Source organism: Solea solea, chromosome 13 (assembly GCF_958295425.1).
Source record: "Solea solea chromosome 13, fSolSol10.1, whole genome shotgun sequence".
Taxonomy (NCBI): Eukaryota; Metazoa; Chordata; class Actinopteri; order Pleuronectiformes; family Soleidae; genus Solea; species Solea solea.
Window position 1 is genome coordinate 27,429,028 of NC_081146.1, and position 27,805 is coordinate 27,456,832.

Genomic DNA, 27,805 nt, shown 5'->3' on the forward strand with positions numbered 1-27,805 from the left:
ACACTCTCCATAAAGGCATGCAGTTGTGTGAGATTAATATACATTTCATGGGTAAATGTAGTAATAGAAATATCCTCCATCATGTGATAAACATGTCTGTGGTAGCTGCTCCTTTAAATGCAGATCACACACGTCACGCTTCATGAATGATGCTCCATTAACACTCAGACATACCTGTGGCTGTGCCTTAAGCCACACTGTGTGTGTGTGTGTGTGTGTGTGTGTGTGTCTCTGAGTTGTGCAACAAGAATTCAACATGAGCCAACAAGTGTGTTTGAGGCACCTGCTGTAATTTCAATGATCATTGTTGGCTGCAACAACAACAAAAAAGAACAGGTGCCATTTTAATGTTCAGATTCCAGGAGTAAAACACAGGTGAAACTTGCTGTGTGAGGAAGTTCTGTTGGATGTGAAAGAATAAAAGAACGGGTCCATGGCTCCCCCTTAAGCATGTCGGGGTGTGGTACAACTCTGACACGACTGCCCACCGTCTATCGCAGGGGTGTCAAAGTCAAATGACCTGAGGGCCAATGAGCATCTAGTCTGGACAAGCAGGGGCCGACATAGAGGAAAAAAAGGGAAAAAAACAACTATTATTTAGTAGCCGGTGGTCAATATAAGATATTCATTATGATATTAGACAGAATTGCAAAGTAAAAGTGCTTGTTTTGATATAAAATGATTCACAATAAAAACATATTTATGATGCATAAAAAATTACATTGAAAATAATGACGAGGATAATTGTGATTAAAACAGCTTAAATATATGTGCTTTCATGTTGAGTGTAATACATTTAATAAAGCAATGATTACAACCTCTTATTACTATTATATAAAAATATTGCAATGTCTTATATTCTGTCTCTATTCCATCACCTCGCACAGTGGTGGGCGGGCCGCAGGTAATTGATTGGAGGGCAACATGTGGAAGTTGAATTACACAATGAAGTAAAATAAAATCTCACAAACAAACAGACCAACACGTTTAAAGGGATAGTTCATGTATGACATAGAGATCAGCAGCAGAGTGGAGGTGACGCTGTCACAGACTCGTCACATGATCTGACAGCGCTGGTGTCTGTGTCACACAACTTAATATCTAGAAATACATATAAATGTAAAGTGCTTCTTTCTTCTCTTGTAAAATACACAGTATGATCAGATTAGCACTGTTAAAGCCAAATAAGTCAGGATCACTGAAGAAAATGCTGACTTCAAATGTTTTTTGGGGCATGGCTGAGAGGAAGGGAATTGTGTATATATATATATATATACATATATGTATATGTATATATGTATGTATATATATGTGTGTGTATTTGAATAACTCAAACCTAAAGCATGAATATTTGCAGACTCATTGTTCACATTGGAAAAGGTTAAGACTGTGATGGTGAATGTTTGTGTTGTTTGTTGAATCGTCTGTAAAGGGTTTGTTTTTAAATTGAACAGAATGAGCACCACCTAGTGGCGAATAGTGTCATCACAGCCTGGGAATATAGAGTAAAGAAAAGTCACTTCTAATTTGTTATGACACAGAAAATGAGCTTGACAGAAGCATAGAGAGGCATGAAGGTTGACCCAGCATTATTTTATTAGGATAATAAAATATTGGATCAACCTTCATAATAATTATTACATATTACATGCAAATACATGTATATATATATATATATATATACATATCAAATACATGATCAGTCAGTTCTTGTGTTAGTTTATGTTTAAAGTTACGTTAAGTTCATGTCACTTTTGGTGTGGGTTTGAGTTTCACTTCCCCTTTTATTTTGGTAAACGTTCATGTGTCTTCCTGTCGCGTGGTTTCTTCAGTTGTTTTGACACATCTCCCCTGATTCCCTCATGCACTTCACCTGGTGATCCTTAAGTAATCACTCACACCTGCCCTTGATTCCCTCTTCCCTACATAGTGTCCCCAGTCCCTTTGTCATGTGCCAGTGCGTCGTTTATGCTTCCAGAGAAAATGTCAGTGTCCAAGTCTGTTTTGCATTTTGCTTAGTTCGCTCTAGTGCCACGTTTTATTTCGTTTCTTCTACTTCAAGGAAGAGGTGATTTTGATTTTGTCTGTTTTCTCAAGAGGACAATAAATACTCTTGAATCTTCATGGTGCCTCGTGCCTCGTGCCTCGTGCACTTGGGTTCAAGCAGTGTTTTTTCGCCTTCCTAACATTGTTGTCCTGTTTCCTTTCTGGCACTGATTTTACTTTCCACTTAATATTTGGTGATGAAATGTTTGTTGAATCTGTTTTATATCAAGTATATAAAGTGTTTTATATTAAGTCTCTTACTTAAAACAACTGTCAACAGTATATAAGGAAAATACGGATTGTAAATGTCGTTGAATTGATGCAGTGACTATCAAATCAGTTTTTCTCAAACCTTACTCGTTACCTTACTACTTAATACACTCATATTACACTTAAAAATAACAACATAAATAAATAGGAATAAACAAAACTTCAAAATAAATTACCCATTAGTTTGTAATTTAAAATTAAAAAAAAAACAAGCAGCCAGCCACACACATGCGCACACACACAGAAATGCAGATTAGCAGATTTTCCCATGTTCAAATGTTTATTTTTGGAATTTTTGAAAAACATTGCTCCATGTCACACAGTCGTCACAGCTGCACACACACAGCACAATAAGCACAATAAGAATATGTGACATACAGTATTTGTCCATGTTCTCACATTGAACTTTTTTTTGTTGTGGAGTGTGTAACATGTTGGACGTCTGTGGTTACTGTGACCCTGGATGAGCCTGTGTGAACGTTTTTATCCACACACACAGTCAGTGCTGTGTACGACTCCTGTGCACCACGTACCAACGTCAGATGTGGACACTGATTCTAAATGAAAAAAGGCTTTTTATTGTGTATGGCAGCCATGATTACAGTAACAGTGGACTTCTGTGTGTCAACCTGGCTCTCAGAGCAGGGAGCAGGTCAGGGGGCACACAGCCCACAATCAGCACTGACTACAACCAGACAATTACCCCTTTAAAAACTCTAAAATACTGGGTCTATTTTTATTCAAGCCAGTTTATTTTAAAACATCATTTACATTCTAACAAGAAAACCAAGCAAACGTCTGTTAATATAGTTCAGTTGCCTTCGTTTTTAGCACTTAAAAGAACATTAATATGAAATGGTGTCTTTGTGAGGTTCACTTTTGATAACAGCTAGAAACGACATCATGACTATTTGTGATGATATTTCACAGAATTTCAAAATAAAAGTGTTTGTTTGAATCTGTAAATAAAAGAACGTGCAGGAACGCATGATCATTTAGTTTGAGACCATGTCAAAGTTGTTTGGAGAAAAAGTGATTGGATGTGACATGGTGGTCAAAAACAGTGGTGTATCCTTATGCTTGGGTGAGGAGTTGATTTTAAACACCAGCTGTGGTCATGACAACGTCCTTCAACACTGGCTGGTAAATGTCAACGCCTCTGCCACCCTGTGCACACACAACAAAATCAACTTCATTATAAACAACAATTTCACTGTCTGCTAAACAGATGTGTATGTTTTATATGGTGCTCATGTTGTATTTAAAATGACTGAAGTGTGGTTTAATGAGGCACGGAGTAATAGTCAGTGTACACCTCGAGAGAAGCAGAAAACTCTGAAAACATCCATGTTCTACCTCGTGATCCTCCACCTCCTGCATGCTGTCATGTAAAATAGTTGATTTTTCCTGTGGACTTTGGTGAGGGGAGCGTGATGTTTACACAGTGACACAAACTTCAGCTTCCAAAAATCTGGCAAATATTCTCTAGATGTCATAGACTTACAAAAGGTTGTCTGAGCCTCGATGACTCAAACTGGTGCACACTGGGCAGTCATACAACCACACTTACAACAAATGTAGCTACAACCATGTAAAGCATCCTCTCATACCTGTTCCTCCTCCTCCTCCTCCTCCTCACTGACCAAAGCCTTGGCGCGCAGAACAGTGAGGCTGATGCAGACACACAGCTGAAGAACAGCCAGGACTATCAAAGTAACGTCCGTCCCTGTCAACAAACTCTGACAAACACACAACAATACGTCAGGGATTCAGGAAATGACACTGTCGAGTCTCTGAGGAACACTTCATATACACCACACTTAACATTACAGGATGTTTTTAACGTTGTTTTTGTAAAGGTTCAGACACACAGATGTAGAAGATACAGATGTAACAAGACTCTGCTGATACTGTACAAACACAACAGTCCAGAGCAAAGTCGTGAGAACACTGAATGAAAGACTGATAATCAGATGACCTGCAGTTGTGTGGACGATGAAACGTGACAAAATGATGAAACTTGTGTTGACAATGTTTCACAAATCTGGAAATAATGATGTTCTCACATGTCATCACCAACATTCACATTCAGTTTTAATGCTTTCTTTGTTATGGAGCAAAGAAGCCAGACAATATTCACATTTAAGAAGCTGAAAAATCACACAACAAAAAAAGATCAACTGCTTATTATTGTTGTGCTAGAACAGCTGCTTGTAAAGCAAAGGCAGATATTCTTCCTTCCTTCACACATTACATACAGTATGTTAGAAAAGCACAGTGTGGACCTTCGTCAAACTGTTGCCACACAGTAAGCTGCATAGCATTGTCCAGAACGTGTGGGTATGCTGAAGTGTTGACATTGTCCTTCAATGGAGATAAGGAGCCGAGTCCAAAGCCTGATTGTTCAATACTCAACATGTGGCCACATACTTTTGTCCATATAGTGACAAAGTAACAATATAAACAGTGGTTCAGTGGTTTTACTCGTTCACTCACGAGTCCCTGCTCCCACATTATTGCCTTTGGTTTTCTAGCAAGCTGAGCTGTCTTTGTCCTGAAAATGTGTCTAAACTCGAACTCAGAAAAGCTCTTACACTTTATTTAAAATCCCTAAAGATGAGGAAATCAAGTAGAGAAGAACAGGAAGAAGAGCAGATGTGATGCTGCAGTGCCACAGAGCAGGACTGTAGCTCAAACAGCTCTGTGTTTGTCTACAGGCTATCGTTTCATACCAGAGCGTTTGTGTTCAAACACTGAGACGCTCAGCTGCTGTGGTCCCCACTAAAGCAAATAGGCCAGAATATGTGTGTGGCAGTGCATTAGCAGACACTGACTCACATCGAGACATTTCAGGTGCGACTAAAGCAGGTGAATATCATATCTTACTTTTTAAATCGGTCAAATTTGGTGGTGACAAAGTCAGAAGAGTTGTTTGTTATCACGTTAAAGGGACTCTCATGATTTTTCTCCCTTAAGGCATCATTTTAACATACATTCTTAATTATTTCAATTGACCCAGCACTAGTGAACCCCCAAGTGTCCACACACCACGCTTTGAGAACCAGTGCTTTAAAGAAACACTAACCTGAACAAAGTAAGCTACGGATGTGCAGCTGTCAGCGAAATGATCAGCACTTTGCTGGTGATTCCTGCTGCACATCCACACGACAGAGGCGTCTCCCAGGTCGAGGGCGTACAGCACGACGCCGACGATGGAGAAGATGATTCCAACTATGTTCACCAACACAGCAGCACCAGCCTGAGACACAGAGGAGTGTCATCATGAAGAGTTCTCTATTTCATATTAAACCAAAAAGTTTCAGTCATTTCACTTCAGTTTGTGTCTCACACTTTACTCACCAGGTAAAGAGAAGGACGGCGGCTGGAAAACAGTGACACACTTCCTGCTGCAGCGTACTGAAGAGAGGACAGCAGACACTTTATCACACAGTGATGACTTTTTGCATCATTTGTACAAGAAACAACAAATATCCCAGGAAGCCATCAGATAGTCAGATTCAGAAAAATACAATTTTATTTACTATTCATACTCTTTTAACGATGAGTCCTATCAAACACCAAACCGCCCCAAAACTGTCGAGTACTATGCCAGGCCTGTATGTGGCGCTGTGTACAATCACAGAAACAGAGACAAGTATTACGGCTGTAACACCCTTTAGTTAAACAGCGTATTCCCACATTTTTAGTTGAGCTATACAGTTGAATAAGTTGTATGTTGATGTAGTTCCTTATTTTTACCAGCAGGGTGCGCATTAGTTACAGACAAGCGCTAGTCACGGTCGCACTTCCTTTGTTTTTTTTCGCGGGCTTGTCAGTTTTTTTTCCTGCACCGACATTAATGATAACAGCAAGTTAATGCTGATAATTAGATAAAGACTGGATAAAACATTAATTTGTTTCGAGTTATTAGTTCTGAAAGGTATCCGCACCTAGTAGAAGGTGTTTATGGCTGCCGGACATCGTCATTTTATCGAGGGAAATCTCCGGTGAGTAGTAGTCATTAGCGCTTAGCATAGCATGCTAACGCATGCTGCGACCTCGGCTAATTAGTCACTTATTTCATTAATATATCAATCGTTTGTGAGAAAATGTTTAAAACCAACCAGAGGCATATATGAGTGTGTTGAATTTGAGAATGTGGTTAATTTTGTATTTCTGTGTGAATAATTATCTCTGCTAATCGAACTAGTGCTATGTGTTAGCAATTAACCTATTGCTATTCATATATATATATATATATATGTATATGTGTATATATATATATATATATATGTGTGTGTGTATGTATGATTTGTGTGCACTATGCGGTGGTGAAGTTAAGAACATTTAAAAATATTTCATATACACACCATTTTGTGTGGGCTGTTAAAAAATCATTTTTTAGCCATATATGATACATGTGAATGGTTTACGTTCATTGATTTAAGTTAAAAAGAGAAATACTGTACAGTTGATTTAGATTAATGTTAAAAAATATAGATAAATGATAGATCTAAAGGTAAACACCTGTTCTATGCAGGATTTCTTTGTCTGTGTATGAATCGATTCTGATGGTGAGCAGATGAAAAACCTAAGTGTGGTGTTTTGAGATTTCCCCAAAATATTGTTGAGGGCCAGACCAATGGACTGAATTAATTCTGCTCAATATTGATTTTATCTCTTTATGAAAAAGCAGTAATTTGTTTTGTTTTGGTTTAAATTGGGCAGCACAGAAATACAAACAAAATTAAGGAAAATGCAGATTTTATTCAATTCTAACTAAATTACTACACTATATAATGAATGCAATCACACTGTATTGTCTGACACAAGCACAACTCCACTGTGCTGCTATATTACCCATCTGACAATACTATAAGTTGTTTTTATCTGTTTTGAATTCATTTTATTTTAATTTCATCTATTATAACAAATAAATACATATGCTTATAATAATAATAATGATAATTATTATAATAATAATAATAACAACAATAACATGTCATTGTTCACGTCAAAATAATTTTGTCATTTGTACGGCCCATTTTAACCTGTGTGAAAGGTGCTAGATTGATTGACTGCTGTTTGTTTGAATGAATGAATGAATGAATGAATGAATGAATTTTCATGGATTTACCACAGCACCAAGCCAGTATGCAGCTCTCAAACCAGCCAAATCCCCAGGACGTGTGCTGGTTCTCCCCATCCCGAGTCCGATATTGAACAAGCCCACCATGATCTGAATCGTCTGAAAGAGATGTGAAACCGTAACCGTCATAAACTCCACAACAACAACAACAACAACAACAAAATCTTAAAGGTATTGTTCAGGGTTGTTGCTTTTTCAAGTGTACTGCATGTGTATGAAGTACTGAACAGCAAACGCAAGCCTCTTAAAGTCACCTATCTTAAAAATGTGTTGACCGCTTCACTATCTCACCTTTTTCTGGCTGGAAACTGAAGTTTGTAAACTGCTCGCTCTCCAACACCAAAGTCCAAAGAGGAAAATGACCAGATAAACCTTGTGGTAAGTTTGTGACACTGAGGTAAATCTCAACAAGACTCTCAATCTATGGACTTTGGTGCAGGGGAGTGAACGGTTTACAAATGCACATATAAGCCACAGAATTATTAATAATAAATAATTTTCTCTCACCCCCAGAGCTGCACTGACGTCAGGTTGCATCTGCCCGTTGCAGGAGCAGCAGTTACTGCACAGAATCCTCAGGATTAGACACAGAGGTGAAATCCTGCTGTGTCTGGCAGACGCCGCAGACGCCACAGTGACCACAGGCACTCGCTTGTCTTTGATGACGGTGATTGACATTTTCGTCACACCTGTAACACCGAGTCTGGGACAGAGGATTGTAAAGATGGATAGAACAAAAACAATTACATCTCAAACAACACAAAAAGAAATTGAAAAAAATAAGCAATAACTCAAATAAATTAAAACTATACAACTCATGATGTTGAATATACACAGCTCACCAACTCCCAGACTCCTGTAACTGTAGTGATCTAGTTTGCTGTTGATATGCAGCAACAGAACGACTACTTCCTGTCACCTGTTTGATTTCTTCAAAATAAAAGCACCAGTTAAATAACTTATTTGTTATATATTATTTTCCACAAAACAATAAATGATCGTAAGTAGAACGAGCACCCATAAAAGCAAACCTCCATAAAGAGCATTCCATTTTCCACAGTGTGAATGGACTGTATATACATTATAACTTAATCAAAATTCATCCTTAATGTATGAGTTTAACTGCCAACAAACAGATACACAGCAGGTGTGAATAAAAGGCACAGTAGGCAGGATTGTGTTGGTGTTATTGATCAAAAACTCCATGTTAATTTTTCAGCATAGCGTAAATAAAGGGACGTGAGAGAGAACGACACTTGTGCTCCTCTGATCTCTGCTTCTACATTTTGAAACAACACTGTAACTTTTAAATTTGTTACATACATTCAGTTTAGAGTTTTGAACTGAATTTTATATACGTTTTTATGGTCAAATATAGGAAAAGTGAGATCATTCATTTCAGTGGTTGTTGAGAGTGAGGTTTCAGGGAATTCAGGGAAAGCTATTTGGATGTGTGAAAAATGGAAAATATTGTTTTATAGATTCAGGCTGCACTACAAACACTGTACACTGCACTGTAATATAAAGCTAAATGTAAAAATGCTGTACATTTACAGGAACCTGCATGTATGCATAAACCAAACTAAAAGTAGCAATGCCTTTGTTTTGGCAGCTTAATATTCTGGAACAGACAAACTTAATAATAAAGTGTAATCTTGCTGCTTTACAACAAAACAGAAGCTGGAGCACGTGTGTTTGGATTTGATAGGGTTGTTGGTTCTGTTTACTTTGGCAGGTGCTGAGAGTTTGAGACATTCATACACTGACCCAGTCTCCTCTGCATGCACACACACACACACACACACAGTCAACACCTCCATAATTCAACGAGTTGGACAGGAAGAGACACATTTCCATCTCTGATCAAAGCTCTGAGAAAGTAAGGGTCTCTTATTCTGTTTGAAGTGATGTGTGTGTGTGTGCGTGCGTGAACCAGAGAAAGGGTTCAGACTTTGTATTAGGGTTAGGTCAGTAGTAGTATGTAAGTCAATGGTCAATGTATTGTCATCTGAAGTCACCAGCATGTGTGCGTGTGTTGTTCTCATTCAAACTTACAGGCAGAACTGTGCCACGGACACAGCATGTTTCCACCTTTGTGTCAAATCCTGAAGGATATCTGCCACAGACCAGGCTGCTGCTGCTCACTGTACCAGGAGCAGATCCAGACCATAGTCACGACCACGCTAGGAGTAAGACATTGAATCACTGTATCTGTACTGAAGACAATGACTGAGACAGAGAGTTTGAAATGCTGTGAATCTTTTTTACAGACTGTTCAGATCATGGTTGGTGTGTTCAACATTGGTCTCGGTCCAGGACGTACGAGCACACATCCTGGAGATGTGACAAGCTTAGGAGCTGCTTACTGGCTGGCTGCTGTGGTAGAATATCACACTCCGATTATTAATGTTGTGTGTCAGTGATGACAACGTATTGCAGCCTGTGCTTGATTATCACTGACAAATAGTTTGTGTTCATGTCTCATCAGTTCATTGTGACTGGAATCCTGTCCATTTTGGCAGGACAGTTCCCGTCCTCATGCTTGGTGAGTCAAATCCTCCAAACTCAATGGACACTGTCAAATCGCGGTCCACGGGCCAGATGTGGCCCCTCCAAATGATTTAATGTGGCTCACTACTTACAGTTGAGTTATAATGAGTCATTTCTGTTTGTTTTTGATATAAATAGATTAATTTTGCATCATGAATATATTTTATTTAATATATATAGTATACATCGATCCATATCAACATTTACACTTTTCTTTTGAAATTCTGATATTGTTATTGTCATATGACGGAACGTTTTTAGATTTAGATTCTTAGGATATAGTGACATCTAAGGGTGAAGTGGAGTATCGCTACCAAGTGTAGTTGATGTAGTTTTTTAGTCTTATCCGTGAAGCCAGCAGAATGTATGAGTTTACACTTAAACACACGTTTAACATGTCTGTGCTTGACTGTAATATCAATCCACACCAGGGGTGACAAACATCTAGTCAGTCAACTGTTGATGACATACCATCATAACATGAATTTCAAAAGAAAAGGGTTTGATATGGAACGAAAATGATGCTATATTTATAAACATCAGAAACAGACACTTTAAGTTGGTATCAAGTGGCGGGCCACAGGAATAGATTGGCCCGCCAGTTTGAGGTCTGTAATCTCACTTGTGTTAGAATTATGGACGAATACTGCATTCATTTTAATAATTAGATAAAAAAAAATCAAATCATTAATGAAAGAAGCTTTAATTCCCTTTTAAGAGCCTGGTATAATGGAAGCAACCGTGTCCCGTTGGTTTAGTTTAATCCAGGTTTACCTTGTCCTGGGTTTAGGATAATGTCACTTGTAATAAGGATATTGACAGAAACATTGTATTTGTTCATTCAGAAAAGAGCCCAAATCTGTTTATTTTGTGTATATTACACAGAAATATCTTTATTTCTTTATTCAAACATGGCAGCGCAGAAGGAAAAGAGTGTCAGTGTTAAAGCATCTGTAACGTGTGTCTGTATTTTTTTGGCTAATGTCACAACAGCTAAGCACTTGCATTTTGAATCATATTGTTGGAAAGATCGACTCAACAAGTTTCTACAAAATGATTCTGTAAGAACACCACTGCTGTCTCACAGAAATGACAACTTATAATATTACATATTGATGCTATATGGGCCACATGAAAATATAATATTACATTAGAAATAAATGGGTAGCTGTGTCTTTCAAAAGGAGCCCTCACCAGTGCTTGAGCGCCACCTGGAGTCTGGAATCTGAGTTGACTGAATGTTTCCTCTCAGATGGGCTTCAGCGTGTTCATGAACATCTCAGCAGCCGTCTTTGCCATCACTGGCTTCGCGCTTTACGTCGTCGATGTACGAGATGCTTCTCTCCTCTGGATGTGTGATGATAAAGGTGACGACATCTGCAGGAAGCTGGCGCTCATTGCTCAGGTAAGCAAGTTTCTACAGTTCATATACGGCAGTGGTTCCCAAACACTGGGTCGGGACCCACAGATGGGTCACGAGACATGTTTGGTGGTCCCCAAACACAGAATTTGCTCTCGTCACTGTGTGTTGTGATTTGAGTCAGAATAATTTGCCATCTTTAAAAAGTGGGTCCTTATATAGAGTTTACAGTCCATTCTGTATGTACTTGGTTTTCCTCCTTCATCATTGATTTATAACTAACTTCTGCAGATGTTCTACTCAATTCCAAGTATGAAAAGCAGTTTTGATGAATGTCTCACACACTGTCTTCACACTGTTCTCCCCCATCAGAGCCTGTTAAGATGTATGGACATCACACTGATCGCCTTCACTGTCCTTCAGCTGTTCATCAATGTACAGTTTGCTATTATGGGAATCAAAGATTTGACCAGGGAGAAAGAGGAGGAGGTATAAAGAAAGTAAAGTGAACAAATGTCGTGATCCAAAAGATAAAGACCAAGGTTTTCAATGTCTTGTAAGTCGGTGTTCACAAGATATTAATAAACTTTGTTTTATTCCATCAGCATGAACAAAATATTGACGATCAGCAGCTGAAGTTGGAGGAACTTGTCATGACGAGTCCTGGTGCTTCACATTATTTCAAATAAACACATGATTATACTGTTGCTCACATCTGGCCACATCTGGATATCATGTTACCGCCCTTTAAACACAGAGCAATGACAGAATATCATATATAAATAAATATATTTACTAGAAAAATATTTTTTAATATAGCAACAATAACACATTTGTTGTCAACATTAAAGAACGTATCTATATATATAAGCTTGTTTGACGTTTTAATGAGTTGTCAATGTTATTACCGTACTCTATTTTAGATTTATTTAATAATTAAGATTTCAGTCCATATCACAATAATCACTTTTACTTTGAAAATCTGTGAAATATCAGGATGTTTTGTGTCTTGTGTTGTGGATGTAGTGTGATGGAAATTTCAGCAAGGTTGTCAGAATAAAGTGTTCAAACAGATGTTCTGAGTTGGGTCGTTATTGAATATATTCAAGACAGCGATCGTACAGAGAGGAACAGGATGTAGCCTCTGTCTGCAAAAGCAAACACCTGTTCTTGTAATGTGGTTCAGCCAGTGGTCCCCAAACTTTCTCTGTTGCGACATTTTTGCTTTAGCGACACAAATAACCTCAATATTGCTTTGTGAGAAAGCAATTTTCAAATAAAAATATGAAATGTGCAATTATTACTATAATAGTGTCATTTTTAAATACATTTGGATAACAAAGAATACTTTACAAATATCAATCATTTGCTGTTCAATTCATTTTTTTGTTTTAACAATACAAATGCTGTCCCCTGTCAATGTTATGAGACAACACACAGAGAGGTCTTTGGTGGCATTTTCTGGTCTTGGGTTTTGGTCGTCGTGAATCATTGTTCCGTTCGGCTGACGTTGGCTCGTTGTTAGTTGCACAGTTTTCTTTTTGCCCCTCAGAAACTTCTCTATTATCCAAACCTTGTTACCAGTGTAGGTTTTGTTGTGGTACGTCACTTAAATGAGTCCAGCTTACAGCGAGACCAAAAGTTCCGCCTGTTAAACTTTAGTTAGGAAAAAAAACAGAACTCGCGCCCCCCCCCCGGAGAGTCTCCATGCCCTGTAGTTTGAAAAAGGCTGGGTTAAGCAATGAGCTGCAGCGAGCTGTGGTTGTGACACATGTACATAAAGTTAAGATGAGGACTGAGTACATAAGCAATAATTTTGTTATAACAATAGTCTCTGATAAACCCACTGTGGGGGCGAGCGTTGTCATCTTCAGTCTCAGACTGTGGAGATATGGGATTGCTACTGGTTGCAGAATCTCATCTGGATATCTCTGCATTGAGATCACTGCCCCCAATGATGACAGGCCGCCGCTGCTCATCCCACAAATGCACTTTCCTTACAAATGTAGCAACCATTTAAAAGGGAAATAAACAGACTTTCCACCATAGGTTTTATTGCCAAGAAGCATTGTTACATCAGAGAACAATCCACCAAAATGAATTCTCTAAATTGTAAACGTGTACATGAATATAAAATGTTATACGACGCTCCAGAGCAAAACCTCCTATGCCCCCTGTTGATTTCTTAGTATTGACTGAAAGTCTGCAGTCTCTGAGACCCTGCAGTCCATGACCTCGTTTTCTCTTTCTCTCTCTCTCTTACACACATACATAAAAGCAAGGTTGTCATCTGATTCTGTTTCTGCAGTACTTTGGTTTGTCGGATGCAAGACTAAATCCAGGACATTTAATTAGAGCTGCGTGGTGAAGGGAACAGCAGCAGCTGTGATTAATGCACGCAGGCACATCATCAGGCAGCTGGTCAGAGACGTACAATGTGTCACTCTGTGTGTAAGCGAGGGTATTTCGCCACAGACACAGAAACAAAAAAACACATCAGCACTTTAAACTGTTTAAATGTACCAGATTTGTTTTGATTTAAAAGTTACAAACTAGAGCTTTACGTTTAGCATGATTTCAACCACTACACCTGGTCTGTTTTTAGGACTCACTGGAATGATGACAGTTGTAACTAAACACAATCTACTGTTTCATACAAGAAAACCAAATGTTACTGATTCAATTTAATGTGATGGGGGTTTAAATAAACAATCCACCATATTGTTATTACATGTCGTGCAAGTTTTAAATCAAATAAAAAAATATATTTTACTCTAGTGCAATAGAATAGAAATTAAATAAGCAAAGAAAATACAAAAACAATTAATCTACAAGCACATTACAACGGAGTTATTTCCCATCACAGGTTAAACAAAAGTGACTCAATCCAATCAATACACACAGCATACACACACACACATGGGACATGAACCTCCTTTAAAATGTGACATTTTTTGAAAGGACAAGAATCAATGAAGCTGATAATAGAAAAGTAAAATATAAATGAAATAGAAATCTTTATGGTGATGAAATGGAAGGAAAACTCATTCAAAATCCTAATCAAAGCAACACATGCATCAAAACTACGAGTGCAAACATATTACAGATGATATACAGGGTTTAGAAGCTGGATAATGTAAAGCACTGATGACTGACACGCTACAGAGACGCTGCAGTTCAGGCGTTAAGAGTTACTTCCTCCAGAAGTGGTTTGTAGAGTTCTGGTTCAGACGTAATCTGACAGAGAGAAATAAAGAAAAATGAAATCAGGCAAATTAAAATGCTGCATTTCCATTATGGTGCGGTTTGGTTTGGTGCGGTGCGGTAAGTGATGTTTTTCCGTCACCCAATCAGCTGACTGTTCAGCTAGAGCATACCGTACCGTTTTACTCCGGTACCCAAAGAGAAGGTTGTCAAAGAATGAAAAGGTTGGGGCTTGTTATCGTGGTACTATTCCCAATGGAAACGCTTAAAACATTACGTACTACACTGTACCAAACCAAACCTTTCCAATCAGTGGAAACATGGCCTAATACACCACAGACGTCACAGTGTTCATTATTTTCCTATCAGTTTGAATAATTTTTTACTTTATTAACAGTTTTCATAACATGCAGCACTCAGTAGAGTAGGATGGAATAACCACTAAATCACTGACAACAGGAGGAAGCTCTAACAGCCGACTAAAATGTAATAATGTTACTGACGGCACCAATAAAAGAGTGTAGCTCTCTTTTTTATTTGCATATTACCCGTAGATGAGAACACAAACTCAGAGCGCACAGATGTCCCTGCTACACACACAGTTCATGGTGATGAATAAAAATGAACATCACTGTAGTTTTCAAACTTGTAACAGTTTCAATTCTGAGAATTACTAACATATGCTAATGGTTATTTTATGGACATTTACACTCACTGATTCTTTTTTCAAATGCCAATGAACTGTCAAATCTAGCAAAAATAATCTTTCAAAATTAAGGCTCTGAATTCTGTATGAAATTGCAAAGTTGGCAATTAATTTACAACGGCTGCAGCCCTAATATCAAGTGAACAATTTGACACTGTAGACTAAAACAACATGATTTGACTGACTTTACCTTGTGAGTAAACTTCTCCTGGCTCATGAGAGCCTTTATCCCCAAGACCACACAGGAGATGGTGACACAGAACTCCAGCAAAGACAAGACCAACAGCACACCATTGATGCTTTTGAGCAGCAGCTGGTGAGAACACACACACACACACACACAGAGCAAAAATATAAAGAAAATATTCAACCTACAATGATTCACCCTAATGTAACAGCTCCAGAGTCATTGTTATGGTTAAACGTCTTGTACTGCCCCCTACTGTCTGTTAGGGGGAAACCAGCCTTGCAAGATCAGGACCCGGAGTCGTCAGAATCAGTAAGACTCACAAAAAACACAAACTACTAAATACTAAAGTATTATTTCATACATATGAATGCAACATTGAAAAGCTTATTATCAAATACTAGTCTTGTCATCTTATGCAACAGGTTGTTTGCATGTTTAAGAGGAGACGGTAAATAAACAGTATGTTTGTTGTACTCAATTCTAATGCATACCATGTGTACATGATTCATATTTTATTTATTTATTTCATTTTACTTTATGTACCCGCCTCCTTATTGGAGATATTGTTTTGGTTACTCAATTTGTGTCGTCACGAGCAAAAAGGCAATACAAAGAAGAGAATTACAAATTCTTTTCATTTGGACAAAACCACAGAATGAGATTTTTGTATTTATATCAAGCGCCAGCTCATCTTTTGAATTTTGAAGATTGAAATCATTCATTAAAGCTGGACAGAAACATTTCACACATCTCAGGTAAAAGATTCATGAAAGTTGGGTGCATCCATCCGTCTTCTACTGCTTTATCCTCCAACAATGAATTCATAACCAACATATGTACATAGGACTATGGTTTCCTCTGTAAATCCTGCTGTGAACTCTTTGGAGCAGCTCTCATGGTATGATGATGTACTAATAAATTATAATTGAAGCCGATGAAACACAAATCCAGCACGTCTTCATTTTGACTCCACTCACCAGGACCAGAAGGCGGCCAGACAGACAAGTCTGCAGGATCCGGTCCTGCTCTACAGACGGCGTCTTCGGGTCGCTGAACCTGTAATCGTCATCGTCACTCCTACACATCCAGTACAGCGATGCGTCGTTCATATTGACGGCGTAGAGGATGAAGGCTGCCACAGCAAAGACAGCGCCTGCCATGTTCAGAGTCACACTCATGGTGACCTACACAGTACAACCAGAGTCAGTTCATGTACAAACTCCAACAGCATCTTAACTTTAACCTGAAAACCTCAACATATACGACAAGGGTGTGAGTGAAATCTACCAAATAATATCGAGTCCAAGATCAACACTAGGAAAAACGAGAGCACTCGGAGGACACAGACCTCCACCAAGGATTTCACACTCTGTCACCACAACCTCACCACATACTTGTCATTATCCTTACTAATAATTTTGGTTAAACGTAAAACCGGTTAATCCTGACATCTCTAGACATCAGTGGGTAGATTCTTACCAAAACATTGATTCATGTAGTAGTTAACAGAAGGACAAACTTACAGATAAACATAACCTCCTTGATGGAGGGTAACAAGATAACAATAACCTTGTTATCTTGTTATCTGCAAGGCAACATGAGGACGACTCACCAGACATGGACTCGGGAACTTCTCTGACAAAAAACTCACGATGCCAAACACGATAAACTAGAGAAAACAAAAAAAAAGATGCCACTTTATTTACATTTACATGTGTATATTTTTAAGTGATGTTCACTCAAATTGAGCCCGATGAAATCCATCTTATTTTTTCCCAAATTCCATTTTAGTTTTCCTTCCAATTCTCTTTTTTCCATTTTTATTTTATCTTTTTTTTTGTCTTAAAAATGTCATAAAAATGAACCCATTTGAAATACATTCAGGTTCGTCAGTATCACTTAGTGTTTGCGCGCTGAAAATCTTCAATGAGAATATTCTGGTGAGTTTACGATAAATAAATGAGGTTTCTTACGAATGCTCCCATCCAAAGAGGATACCGTGTTTCATCCATTCGCCAACCTGAACCACTTCCAGAGGAAAGAAGAATTGTTCCCAGTCCAATGTAGAGCAGTCCAACCATAATGTGCAGAGTCTGTGAAGAAGGAAACACAGCATGAACCAATGAAACGTAACACAAACTGAAACTGTGTCTCAGCTTATAATGGAAACACTTGTGATACGGTCACAAGTATCCCTGATATAAATACTTACAGAGCTTATCTGAGCAAAATAACTGTTTTATACTATTCTACACTGCTCTGTACTGTAAACACAGGTTAGTTTGTAGGTGTCCAACATATAAAAACTTTTTTTTTGTTTTGTTATTCTTGTTTGCACATTAGCTCCTCACGACCAATGCTAACCCGCAAAGAATAAAATTGACAATTGGTTAATTATTGTTTTAAAGTCATTTCACCGGGGGTGTACTTGTACATCCACATGTGACAAATAAAAACTTGAATCTTGAATCTTTCTTGCAACGGATTTAGGGAGGCTAAATTCAGCAAGTATAAGTAACATAGCCCGGCTTAATCCCTTATCCTAGTTTAGTGCAACAGAGAATAACAGAAATAACTGATACAGCATAAAAATAATGTTTCTGTTCATGGAGAGTAAACAGGCAGAATAATATTTATAATAACAAAAGTTACACACTGCAGCTTTTAAGTCTATAATCATTTTTTATAAATAATATTTTTTTTAAAAACAAGGTTGTAACTCACCCCGAGGACTGAGTGAGCCTTGCCCTGGACACCCCGCAGGTGCTTGGACACAGAGCACCACACAGGACTGCAGCAAAGAGCCTGGAAGATTTGGCACAGGGGCGGCAAAGCACTTTTGGGGTCAAAGGTCAAAGTAAACACAGAGACCCCCTCAGCTTTGGTGATGGAGACTGACATCCTGCCTGAGATGGAGACAAAAATAAATAGATTTGCTGAATCACATTAAAATGTTCAGTTTCTCTGAGGTTGTTAGAGATATGGACACAAAGAACCAGCATGAGACATAGATGCTCACTGGCTCACCACAGAAAACAGACCCTTACCCACCGGACACTAGATGATCTGTGTCGCACTCACTTCATACGTAGGGAAACTCAAAGTGCTTTATAACGACATAGAAATACAGCAAGAAAATCACAGAAACAATGACAATCAAAATAAGAGCTGGACATTGAAATGACATGAATGTGTAGTACATGTGTAGTACATGTATAATGGCGCTATAAAGACACACAGCAAATGGCATGTACCAACTCCCTGCGTGCGTCAGTCTGACGCTCCTGAGACAGTGCGCAATGACTCTGCTGCTAACTCAGCGCGTGACAAACTAACAGCGACTTTAAAGTTGACTTTAGAAGGTGAAACAGCGTGAAACACACTCACCGTGTCGTGTTGTTAGATGAGAAGAGAAGTGAAGCGTGTCTGAGCTAAACTGTTGTTATTAAACTGCGCAGTTGTTGTTGTTGTTGTTGTTGGAGGAGAGACGAGCTAGCATTAGCAGCTGCGCCCTGTTCGCTGAAGTCCCGCCCCCTTTTTACGGGAAGAAGGGAACGAAGTGAAGTTTTAACCCTTTGATTTAAATCTGTGAGTATTTATTTATATGCGATATTATATGATTTATATGAATATTACGTCAGGTTTATTCAAGGAATGCTTCATCATTACATACAGAGACGTGTGCACAGTATGATATTATAATAATAATAATAATTATAACAATAATAACAATAACAGCTGTTTCACATCTATAACATGAGCTATACTGTAGTGTTAGTTTAGTCCGGGGACCAGCAGCTGTGCACGTCATAAAAATCCCGTCATAGAACTGTCACAAGCTATGCGCGCTCCCGCGGACCCGAGTCACCTATGTGTCCCCACACCTGTCCTGACACAGGAGACGAAGACGAAGACACCGGTGAGTGAAGATGGCGGACAAATGCAGCGAAGAGCCAAACAAAGATGATGGTGGTGATAAAAATGTCGCTTCCAAAGGCTCCATACTTGTTTTACACGTGAGAACTCTGCAGGTCAAAGAGTCCTTCCAAGTTTACAGTCAATGTTCTGTCGCTGAGGTACGTTTACTGACTTTTAATACACACATATATATATATATATATTATATTATACTGTACATAATTGTTGCTCAGCTTTACCTGAATTACCTGCCGTTTGCTGTCTATTCAACGTGGTCCCGCCCACTTGTATCATATTATAAACCTTGTATTTCATTGTTGTATTTATATATTTATCATCGGCTCAAAGTGAAAATATGAAGGAAATGTCATCAAAAGTATGAAATGAATCGTCAACTATTTTCAACTATCAAGTGTTTTTTATAATTAATATAAGTTGTCAGATTGTTCTCCTTCTCAAATGTGAATAACTTATACTTTTTTCCTCCATATAGCAAAAAAGTTTGTTTTGTGGATACAACAAGATATTTGAAAACATCCACATCATATTTTAAAGTTTGGCAATTACACTTCCTGCCAGTTAATCCAGTTAATCTATCCATTCATCAAGAAAATAATTGACAGATGAATTGTTTATGACAATAATGGTGAGTAGTGCATGAACTGTGAAGTAGTGCAGATATTAACAACGATCATGCTGTTGTTGAAACTGCAGCCATGCTTCATACCATTTAGTTTAGTGACATCATTTTTTTGGGTGGTGGATTTACTGGTTTTCCTTAATCATGGAATCCCCATTCTCGGCAATGTGTCAGTAAAGAGAAAACAATGACAAACACTGTTCAATGTGTTCCTTATTATTTGAAGAAAGTTTCTCTTTACTGTATTTGAAGATATAAACTCATGACTTTGAGAAGAGCTGTTATTGGGTAAAGTTGCTTTTGGACCATTGGCTATATATATATATATATATATATATATATATATACTGTATATATACATGTATATATACCATGACACGAGACAAGATGTGTTCTTAGATTATAGATATTGTCATATATCTGTGATGACTGTTCCTGCTTTTACATCACATGTCATTTAGCAGACGCTTTTATCCAAAGTGACTTACAAGGGAATTGAGTACAATCAGCCAGGGGTGGAGTTGAACTTGCGACCATGAAGTCTTTTGCACACAGGGTCTTAACCACTGAGCCACTCCACTTTTAAAAGCTGTTGCATTGAGATTCATCATATTTATTATATTCAATACATTTGTGAAATACACTAACTAGTATAAACGAAACATTATATACAGAGCTGAACAAATGTATTAGACGACCTGTCGTAAAAATGAGAAAAACTAAATATTTTAGAAATCTTTCAAAAACTTGAAAACTAAAAGTATTATTGTCACTCAGAAGTGAATCAAGCATAAAATACATTTTGCTGTTCAGGAATGCAAGTAAATAACTATAATTTTGCATCTCAATCAAGAATGAATTATGCTTTAGTATTTTTTCAGTTTTTTGAAAAACAGTAGATTTGAAAATTCAAATAAATGACAATAATTATATTTTAGCATTAGAATTATAATTTCAGTTCAGGACCTTCTACATACTGGTGTGATAACCATTACAAAAACATAAAATAATATTTTGATAATTACCTATACTGTTGACTTAGGGCAAGTATGGCTTTGTGTAATGGTCTAATACATTTGATATGTTGATAATAAAATAGTTTAAAAAGTGACATAATAATACTCCTTTCATTTTAAGCCTGCACATTTGTGTCATAGCAAAATTGAACTGGTCAATTTCATTGTTTGTGACACACGTAAATATCCTTCATTTAACATTAAAGAGCCAAATAAATAAGCCAGGTATTATCTGAAATGAAAGGTGACTGAATATTGACTGTATTTTCAGCATGTAATAATAATACAGATTATAAACAGTAGACAAACTGGTGGTTGTCTGTGTGTCCTCAGTCAAAACTGGCTGTTTGATCAGTTTGCTCCAAGGAAAGAATTGGATCAAATTTCCAAGTAGTTCAAATATTTAAAGACTAAATGTTATGTTATTATCATATTGTCTTAAATACCTTTACTGGTTTATTAAATGATGACTAAATTGATCGTCAACTATTTTTAAAATGGTTCGCAGAATGGGTTTGAATGTGTTTTTATAATTTAATATGATTTAAGTTTTCTGGGCTTTTTGCTTCATATTAACAAAGAAATCATGTGGAGAACATCATCGTTTTTCAACATGTTCTGACATTGTACTAGTTACTCGATTCATTATAAAAAACGAGTACAAAAGATTAGTCCAATTATCGTTAGCTGCAGTTAGGAAACAAAGCATGGAAGGTTTATACTGGTGCATTTCCCTGCACCACCAGGAGGTGGCATTAAAGGACCTAGTAGGAATTGAAAACCACAGTGGAATGAAGGATGAACAAAAGGAATGTGGTTCAACACTTACCAGATAAATAGCAGATGAACCCGTTTGGCAGTGTTTTCCGATAAGATGTTGAACCTCGACCAAAGATCACGACACCAAATCAGATCTCGTTGTCTCCTGATTGGTCAGTGACCGGTTGCTGGTGAATGATGAGTGACCGTGCACTCAAACTCTGTTGAGAACACAAATAATTTGCATTTCTTTTTCATTCTTTTCTTTTCTTTGCTCTCGTGCTCTTGCTCTCCTTTCTATTGTCCAGTTTAGGGAGGAAGTGTCTCAAAGATTCAAGATAAACAAGGACCATGTGATGTTGATATTCACAGGGAAGCTTCTCAAGGATGGTGATACTTTAAAGAAGAGTGGAGTCAAAAACGGCTTCACTGTTCATCTCATTGTCAAGGCTGACACCAAGTAAGTGTATAGTTCATGAGATCGGAGTGTGTCAGCAGTACTTACTAAGTTACAGTTACTGTCTCTTTTAAGATCAACAGGTGGCCATGGAACATTATCTCGCTCTAATTCTGCAGCAGCTCTATCAAACGCCACCAGAATCCTGCCCACAGTCCGCACAGGAAGTGGCACGAGCACCAGTCAGACACAAACACAACCTGCGAGTATGAATATGTAAACATTTTTAAAATGAGTCTTTGAGGAGTTTTGGCTCCTGAGTGGATACAGTGTATTAGAAAGTTTCCCACTCTTATAGTGAGAGCTGTAAGATTTCTCACTGTTACCTACTCAAACTACATGTTATTGTCCTGCCCTATTTGTCAATTATACACTGTTTGTGTTCTTTTAACATCAAAGAGTTTGGTCAAAGTGTCTCATCCTGTCACACACACACACACACACACACACACACACCTGCTACACTCTCATCTCCTGCTGTTTTTCCTCCTCCTCAGGTGGACAGAACAACATGCCCAGACCATTCATTCCCAAAATTGCTTCATCCAACTTAACCCAGCAGCTTCAACAGGTTCAGCGGCAGCAGCAGCAGCAGCAGCAGGCTCAGAAGCAGCAGCAGGTTCAGCAGCAGCAGCAGCAGGCTCAGAAGCAGCAGCAGGTTCAGCAGCAGCAGCAGCAGGCTCAGAAGCAGCAGCAGGTTCAGCAGCAGCAGCAGCAGCAGCAGCAGCAGGCTCAGAAGCAGCAGCAGGTTCAGCAGCAGCAGCAGCAGCAGCAGCAGCAGCAGGCACTGAGGCAGATGATGTCCGACCCACAGGTGCTGATGCAGATGATGGGGAACCCAGATATGATGAGGCAAGTGGTCGCCAACAATTCTCAGATGCAGCAGCTCCTCGGACAAAACCCTGACGTGCCCCGCATGTTGAGTGACCCTGAGTTCATTAGACAGGTCAGAGCAGTGCTTCTGCGTCGTGATTGTTATCCTGCGCGCACAAGACCTCGGGAGTTTGATGAGGACTTGTCTTTGTGTCTTTATACAGATGCAGAATCCTGTCATGCTTTCGTTCCTGACCAACCCTAGAGCCATGCAGGCCCTCATACAGGTCCAGCAGGGCCTGCACACCTTACAGACGGAAGTCCCTGGATTCTTCTCCAGGTACCAATTTCACCTCCACACTAGTGTTTGCTCTAAATTGATTTATTGTCAATTCACCCACATGTTCAAGACATTTCTCCCAGCCCCCGACGGTGCAGTCTGGTAAAAAAGAAAAAGAAAAAGAACATGAATAAAAGAATATACCAACATACAAGTATTATTTTATTCATGTTTTTATTGGTGTTATTCTTCCTTTGGTGTAGTGGTTAGTGCTCGTATAACCTTTATACATATGACACAAACAATGTAACCCCACATTCTGTTCTTGTACAGTTATGAGAGACAGTGTAAACCAGGGATGAGCGATTATGACAAACTATTGTTGAGGGCTGGACCAATATGCTGCGCTCAATTCTGCTCAATGTTAATTCTATCTCTTTATAAAATCAGTGAACTGCTAAGAATAAATGTTGTTATTATTAAGCAATGAGAAATGCCAGCTTTATATTGTTTATTTAATCAAAATTCCCCAAAACTGTGAACACAATGGATGCCATTTATCAATATAATTTGAATTCAAATTATTATCCTTAAACACAGCAACCTGTTCACCACAAACTGAACACACAGCTTTCTTTTTTTATGATGATTAAGAAGAAAAATGACAGAAAGTAGAAAATATTCACATTTAAGAAGCTGAAAAATGACAGAAAGTAGAAAATATTCACATTTAAGAAGCTGAAAAATGACAGAAACTAGAAAATATTCACATTTAAGAAGCTGAAAAATGACAGAAACTAGAAAATATTCACATTGAAGAAGCTGAAAAATGACAGAAACTAGAAAATATTCACATTTAAGAAGCTGAAAAATGACAGAAAGTAGAAAATATTCACATTTAAGAAGCTGAAAAATGACAGAAACTAGAAAATATTCACATTTAAGAAGCTGAAAAATGACAGAAACTAGAAAATATTCACATTTAAGAAGCTGAAAAATGACAGAAAGTAGAAAATATTCACATTTAAGAAGCTGAAAAATGACAGAAACTAGAAAATATTCACATTTAAGAAGCTGAAAAATGACAGAAACTAGAAAATATTCACATTGAAGAAGCTGAAAAATGACAGAAAGTAGAAAATATTCACATTTAAGAAGCTGAAAAATGACAGAAACTAGAAAATATTCACATTTAAGAAGCTGAAAAATGACAGAAAGTAGAAAATATTCACATTTAAGAAGCTGAAAAATGACAGAAAGTAGAAAATATTCACATTTAAGAAGCTGAAAAATGACAGAAACTAGAAAATATTCACATTTAAGAAGCTGAAAAATGACAGAAACTAGAAAATATTCACATTTAAGAAGCTGAAAAATGACAGAAAGTAGAAAATATTCACATTTAAGAAGCTGAAAAATGACAGAAACTAGCTCAGAGATCCAACAGTCATCACATCCATTCATCATCTTATCGGCCTCTGAACATTGTCTCTCTCTCTCTCTGAAGCTTCCATTTTCCTCGTCCTCTAGAAGAGACAAATAACTGATATCTTGTATTCATTGTGTATTGATTTATTTGTCTGGGTGTGTGTGTGTGCAGGTGAACACTTGACGTGTTTCCGAGTCAAACAGGGATTAGTTATCTCGTCCGTGTGTACAAACAAAGTCATTTGAAACAGTTTTGGGTTATTCATCCTTCTGCCTCCTCTCTTCCACATTTCCATCCATCCATCTATCTGTCTGTCTTCTATCACCACTTTATCCTCCACATGAGGGTCGTGGTGGGGGGGGGGTGGTGCTGGTGCCAATCCCAGCTGATATTTCTGGACCCCCTCGAGAATGAGGGCGGGGCTTATCCAAATAAATCAATCAGAAATTTACTCCAATCTACTACGTAGGGCAAAAGTCCGGTCGCCAGTCCATCACAGGACAAACAAGCGTCCACTCTCACACTCACATGCCACATTTCCACTTTAATTGAATAGTCACAATAAATCCATCTGTGTTGTTTTGTGGTTTTATTCCAGTCCGTCTCTACGAGGACTCATCGTTCCAACCACAGGGGCCAGTTTCCCTCCACTGAACCCACTGCTTCCTGCTGCATCACCAGGAGTCCGTCCCTCGCAGCAACAGCAGATGTTACAGATGTTTGCAGACACGGCGCCATTGGTAAGACAAAGCAGCCTGGACATTTGAAAGATAACATATAGATATAGACGTCAAAAGATAAGACCAGAGATCAGTATATATATATATATATATTAAAGTATGGACTAACATGTATTAGATATAAATCAGTAGTACTCGTGCGTTGTGTTGGTTCTTCAGATGTTTTATCAAACGACAGGAGCTCAGTAGTCGAGCGAGTCGTCTTTCAACTCAAAGGTTGTGGATTTGATTCCTGGCTCCGTAAGTTGATATTTAGGTAAATGTTTTTTACTACGCCACCTACTGTTTCTTTGACACTGTACACTGTCGCTGTCCGCCGTTCACATGGGTTTCAAATAATGCAAATTCCAAGATCTCTGGCTCACCAAAGAAAATGACAAAGACTAAGATTCCAATAACATAAAATAATAAAAGTGGACGCCAGGGACGAAGCGTCTCTCACAATTTGCCCTTCCATCTTAAGCTGTGTCAACGCGTTCGTGGAATTAGTCCTGGAAAATCCTTGAAAAGTCTCGAAAAGTCTCACTGCTGCACACCTGCTCAGTGTTCATAGAGTGGTATCAGTGGTGCAGCAGTATCAGTATAGAGTCATTCTGAAAATGATCTGATTTAAATCGTCTTGTGTTTCCTCGCAGCTTCAGGCTCCTCAGCTTCAGGCTCCTCAGTTTCAGGCTCTTCAGCTTCAGGCTCCTCAGCTTCAGGCTCCTCAGCTTCAGGCTCCTCAGTTTCAGGCTCCTCAGCTTCAGGCTCCTCAGTTTCAGGCTCCTCAACTTCAGGCTCTTCAGCTTCAGGCTCCTCAGCTTCAGGCTCCTCAGTTTCAGGCTCCTCAACTTCAGGCTCTTCAGCTTCAGGCTCCTCAGCTTCAGGCTCCTCAGTTTCAGGCTCCTCAGCTTCAGGCAGCGGAGGTTCGTTTTCAGCATCAGCTGGAGCAGCTCCACACCATGGGCTTCATCAACCAGGAGGCAAACCTGCAAGCACTGGTGGATGCAGGAGGGGATGTAAACGCAGCCATCGACAGACTAATGAACTAACATGCTCGGTTCACTGTGGGGTTGAGGGTTGAAGACCTGAGCCTTGAGGATTTGATTGATTGATCTCTTCAATCCTCTATTACACTCACGTCTGACCGGACACTAGTTGTAATCATTTTAGCAAAGATTGCAAATTATCAGCGACAACTGGCATGTAGCTGTCTTTACAGCAACACAGACACAGTTTGTCTCTTATGGGTCAACGTCCTCACACTCAGCACAGATATCAGCACTTTGTACAGTCAAATGAGAAGCTTTTAGAACTGAGAGGAAAATAAACACAGCATAAACACAGCTTGCCATTAAGAGATGTGTGAAAGTTCACTGTCCTTTTTAATGTCAGACCCCAAAAAACACAACATGAAACCTCTGGGTGCATTCATTCATTCATTCATTCATTCATTCATTCATTCACAATGTGCATCACCAGTGCTTCAGTTAAATACCTGGAAGCTTAAGTTCTGTCACACACCAATAAACCATTAGAACTCAAATAACAACATGTCACAGCGACACAAATATGAATGACCTCAAAGCACTTATTATATTATATATATATATATATATATATATATAATGTAAATAATAGAATATTGTAAATAACTGCATTTGGGTTTTTTCATTTATGAATCAGGAGGTTGGATGTTATTTCCTTTCCGTTACATCTCTGGTCAAGCACTTAACACATGTTTTGTTTTTACTTCTCGAGCTTTCATCTAATCAGGTTACCATGGCAACAGCCACTTTACACTTTAAACAGTTCACTGAGAAAATATCATAATAATAATAAATTATTTTACATCTCTGGTTATGTTACACTGTTGCCAAATTATTAAAGACAGGCAAACCCTCCTGAATCATCATTTTATCATCTGAATTATTTGTCCTTAGGCCATAACCTTCATACACAATCTTACATTGACTTTTTTTAGTAAGGCATCTTACAAACAAATGACATCATATGTTACATATGTTATACTGTATTTAATGTAAATTCATGGTATGTAAGTGTGATTTTGCAGTATTTTCTACCTCTTTTTGAATAGAATGTGTTGACATTGTACTGACTGTGTGTAACTGGTTCCTCCACAGCAGGGATTGTACTGTATTAGCACACGTAACTGTAAAAATCTCATTAAAATCATAAGAAATCATATTAGAAATATGGTATTTCATTGTGAAAGTGTGTGTAAACGGTTTGCAGTGGACTCCTACATAAATAAATGTACATATATGTAAATAAATGA

The 27,805-nt window shown here is 38.2% G+C and overlaps 3 protein-coding genes across 7 annotated transcripts; 2 read left to right on the forward strand and 1 right to left on the reverse strand.

Moving 5' to 3' along the window:
• The first annotated feature begins 7,497 nt into the window (after positions 1 to 7,497).
• LOC131471691 (uncharacterized) lies at positions 7,498 to 12,447 on the forward strand. Of its 5 annotated transcripts, XM_058648379.1 has the most exons (9): positions 7,499 to 7,636; positions 7,780 to 7,843; positions 7,979 to 8,058; positions 9,523 to 9,654; positions 9,736 to 9,846; positions 9,954 to 10,010; positions 11,268 to 11,420; positions 11,748 to 11,864; positions 11,981 to 12,447. In XM_058648379.1, the coding sequence occupies exons 4-9, from the start codon at positions 9,547 to 9,549 to the stop codon at positions 12,062 to 12,064; spliced, it is 630 nt and encodes a 209-aa protein (XP_058504362.1). In that variant the 5' UTR covers positions 7,499 to 7,636; positions 7,780 to 7,843; positions 7,979 to 8,058; positions 9,523 to 9,546; the 3' UTR covers positions 12,065 to 12,447. The 5 variants fall into 5 exon arrangements, with proteins under 5 accessions (XP_058504360.1, XP_058504362.1, XP_058504364.1 ...); XM_058648377.1 differs by lacking the exon at positions 7,780 to 7,843 and having other exon boundaries at positions 7,498 to 7,636; XM_058648381.1 differs by lacking the exons at positions 7,499 to 7,636; positions 7,780 to 7,843 and having other exon boundaries at positions 8,050 to 8,132; positions 11,748 to 11,875.
• A 962-nt stretch (positions 12,448 to 13,409) lies between these two features.
• Positions 13,410 to 18,998, reverse strand: LOC131471690 (uncharacterized). The gene is made up of 7 exons (XM_058648375.1): positions 18,863 to 18,998; positions 18,200 to 18,381; positions 17,449 to 17,568; positions 17,088 to 17,144; positions 16,453 to 16,659; positions 15,476 to 15,598; positions 13,410 to 14,612 (listed from the first exon to the last, which is right to left on the reverse strand). Exons 2-7 carry the CDS (start codon positions 18,374 to 18,376, stop codon positions 14,553 to 14,555), a joined length of 744 nt encoding a protein of 247 aa, XP_058504358.1. The 5' UTR covers positions 18,377 to 18,381; positions 18,863 to 18,998; the 3' UTR covers positions 13,410 to 14,552.
• A 3,994-nt stretch (positions 18,999 to 22,992) lies between these two features.
• On the forward strand, positions 22,993 to 27,712 carry LOC131471458 (ubiquilin-1-like). The gene is made up of 4 exons (XM_058648017.1): positions 22,993 to 23,211; positions 23,303 to 23,418; positions 25,386 to 25,527; positions 26,163 to 27,712. The coding sequence occupies exons 1-4, from the start codon at positions 23,062 to 23,064 to the stop codon at positions 26,556 to 26,558; spliced, it is 804 nt and encodes a 267-aa protein (XP_058504000.1). The 5' UTR covers positions 22,993 to 23,061; the 3' UTR covers positions 26,559 to 27,712.
• The last annotated feature ends 93 nt before the right edge of the window (positions 27,713 to 27,805 follow it).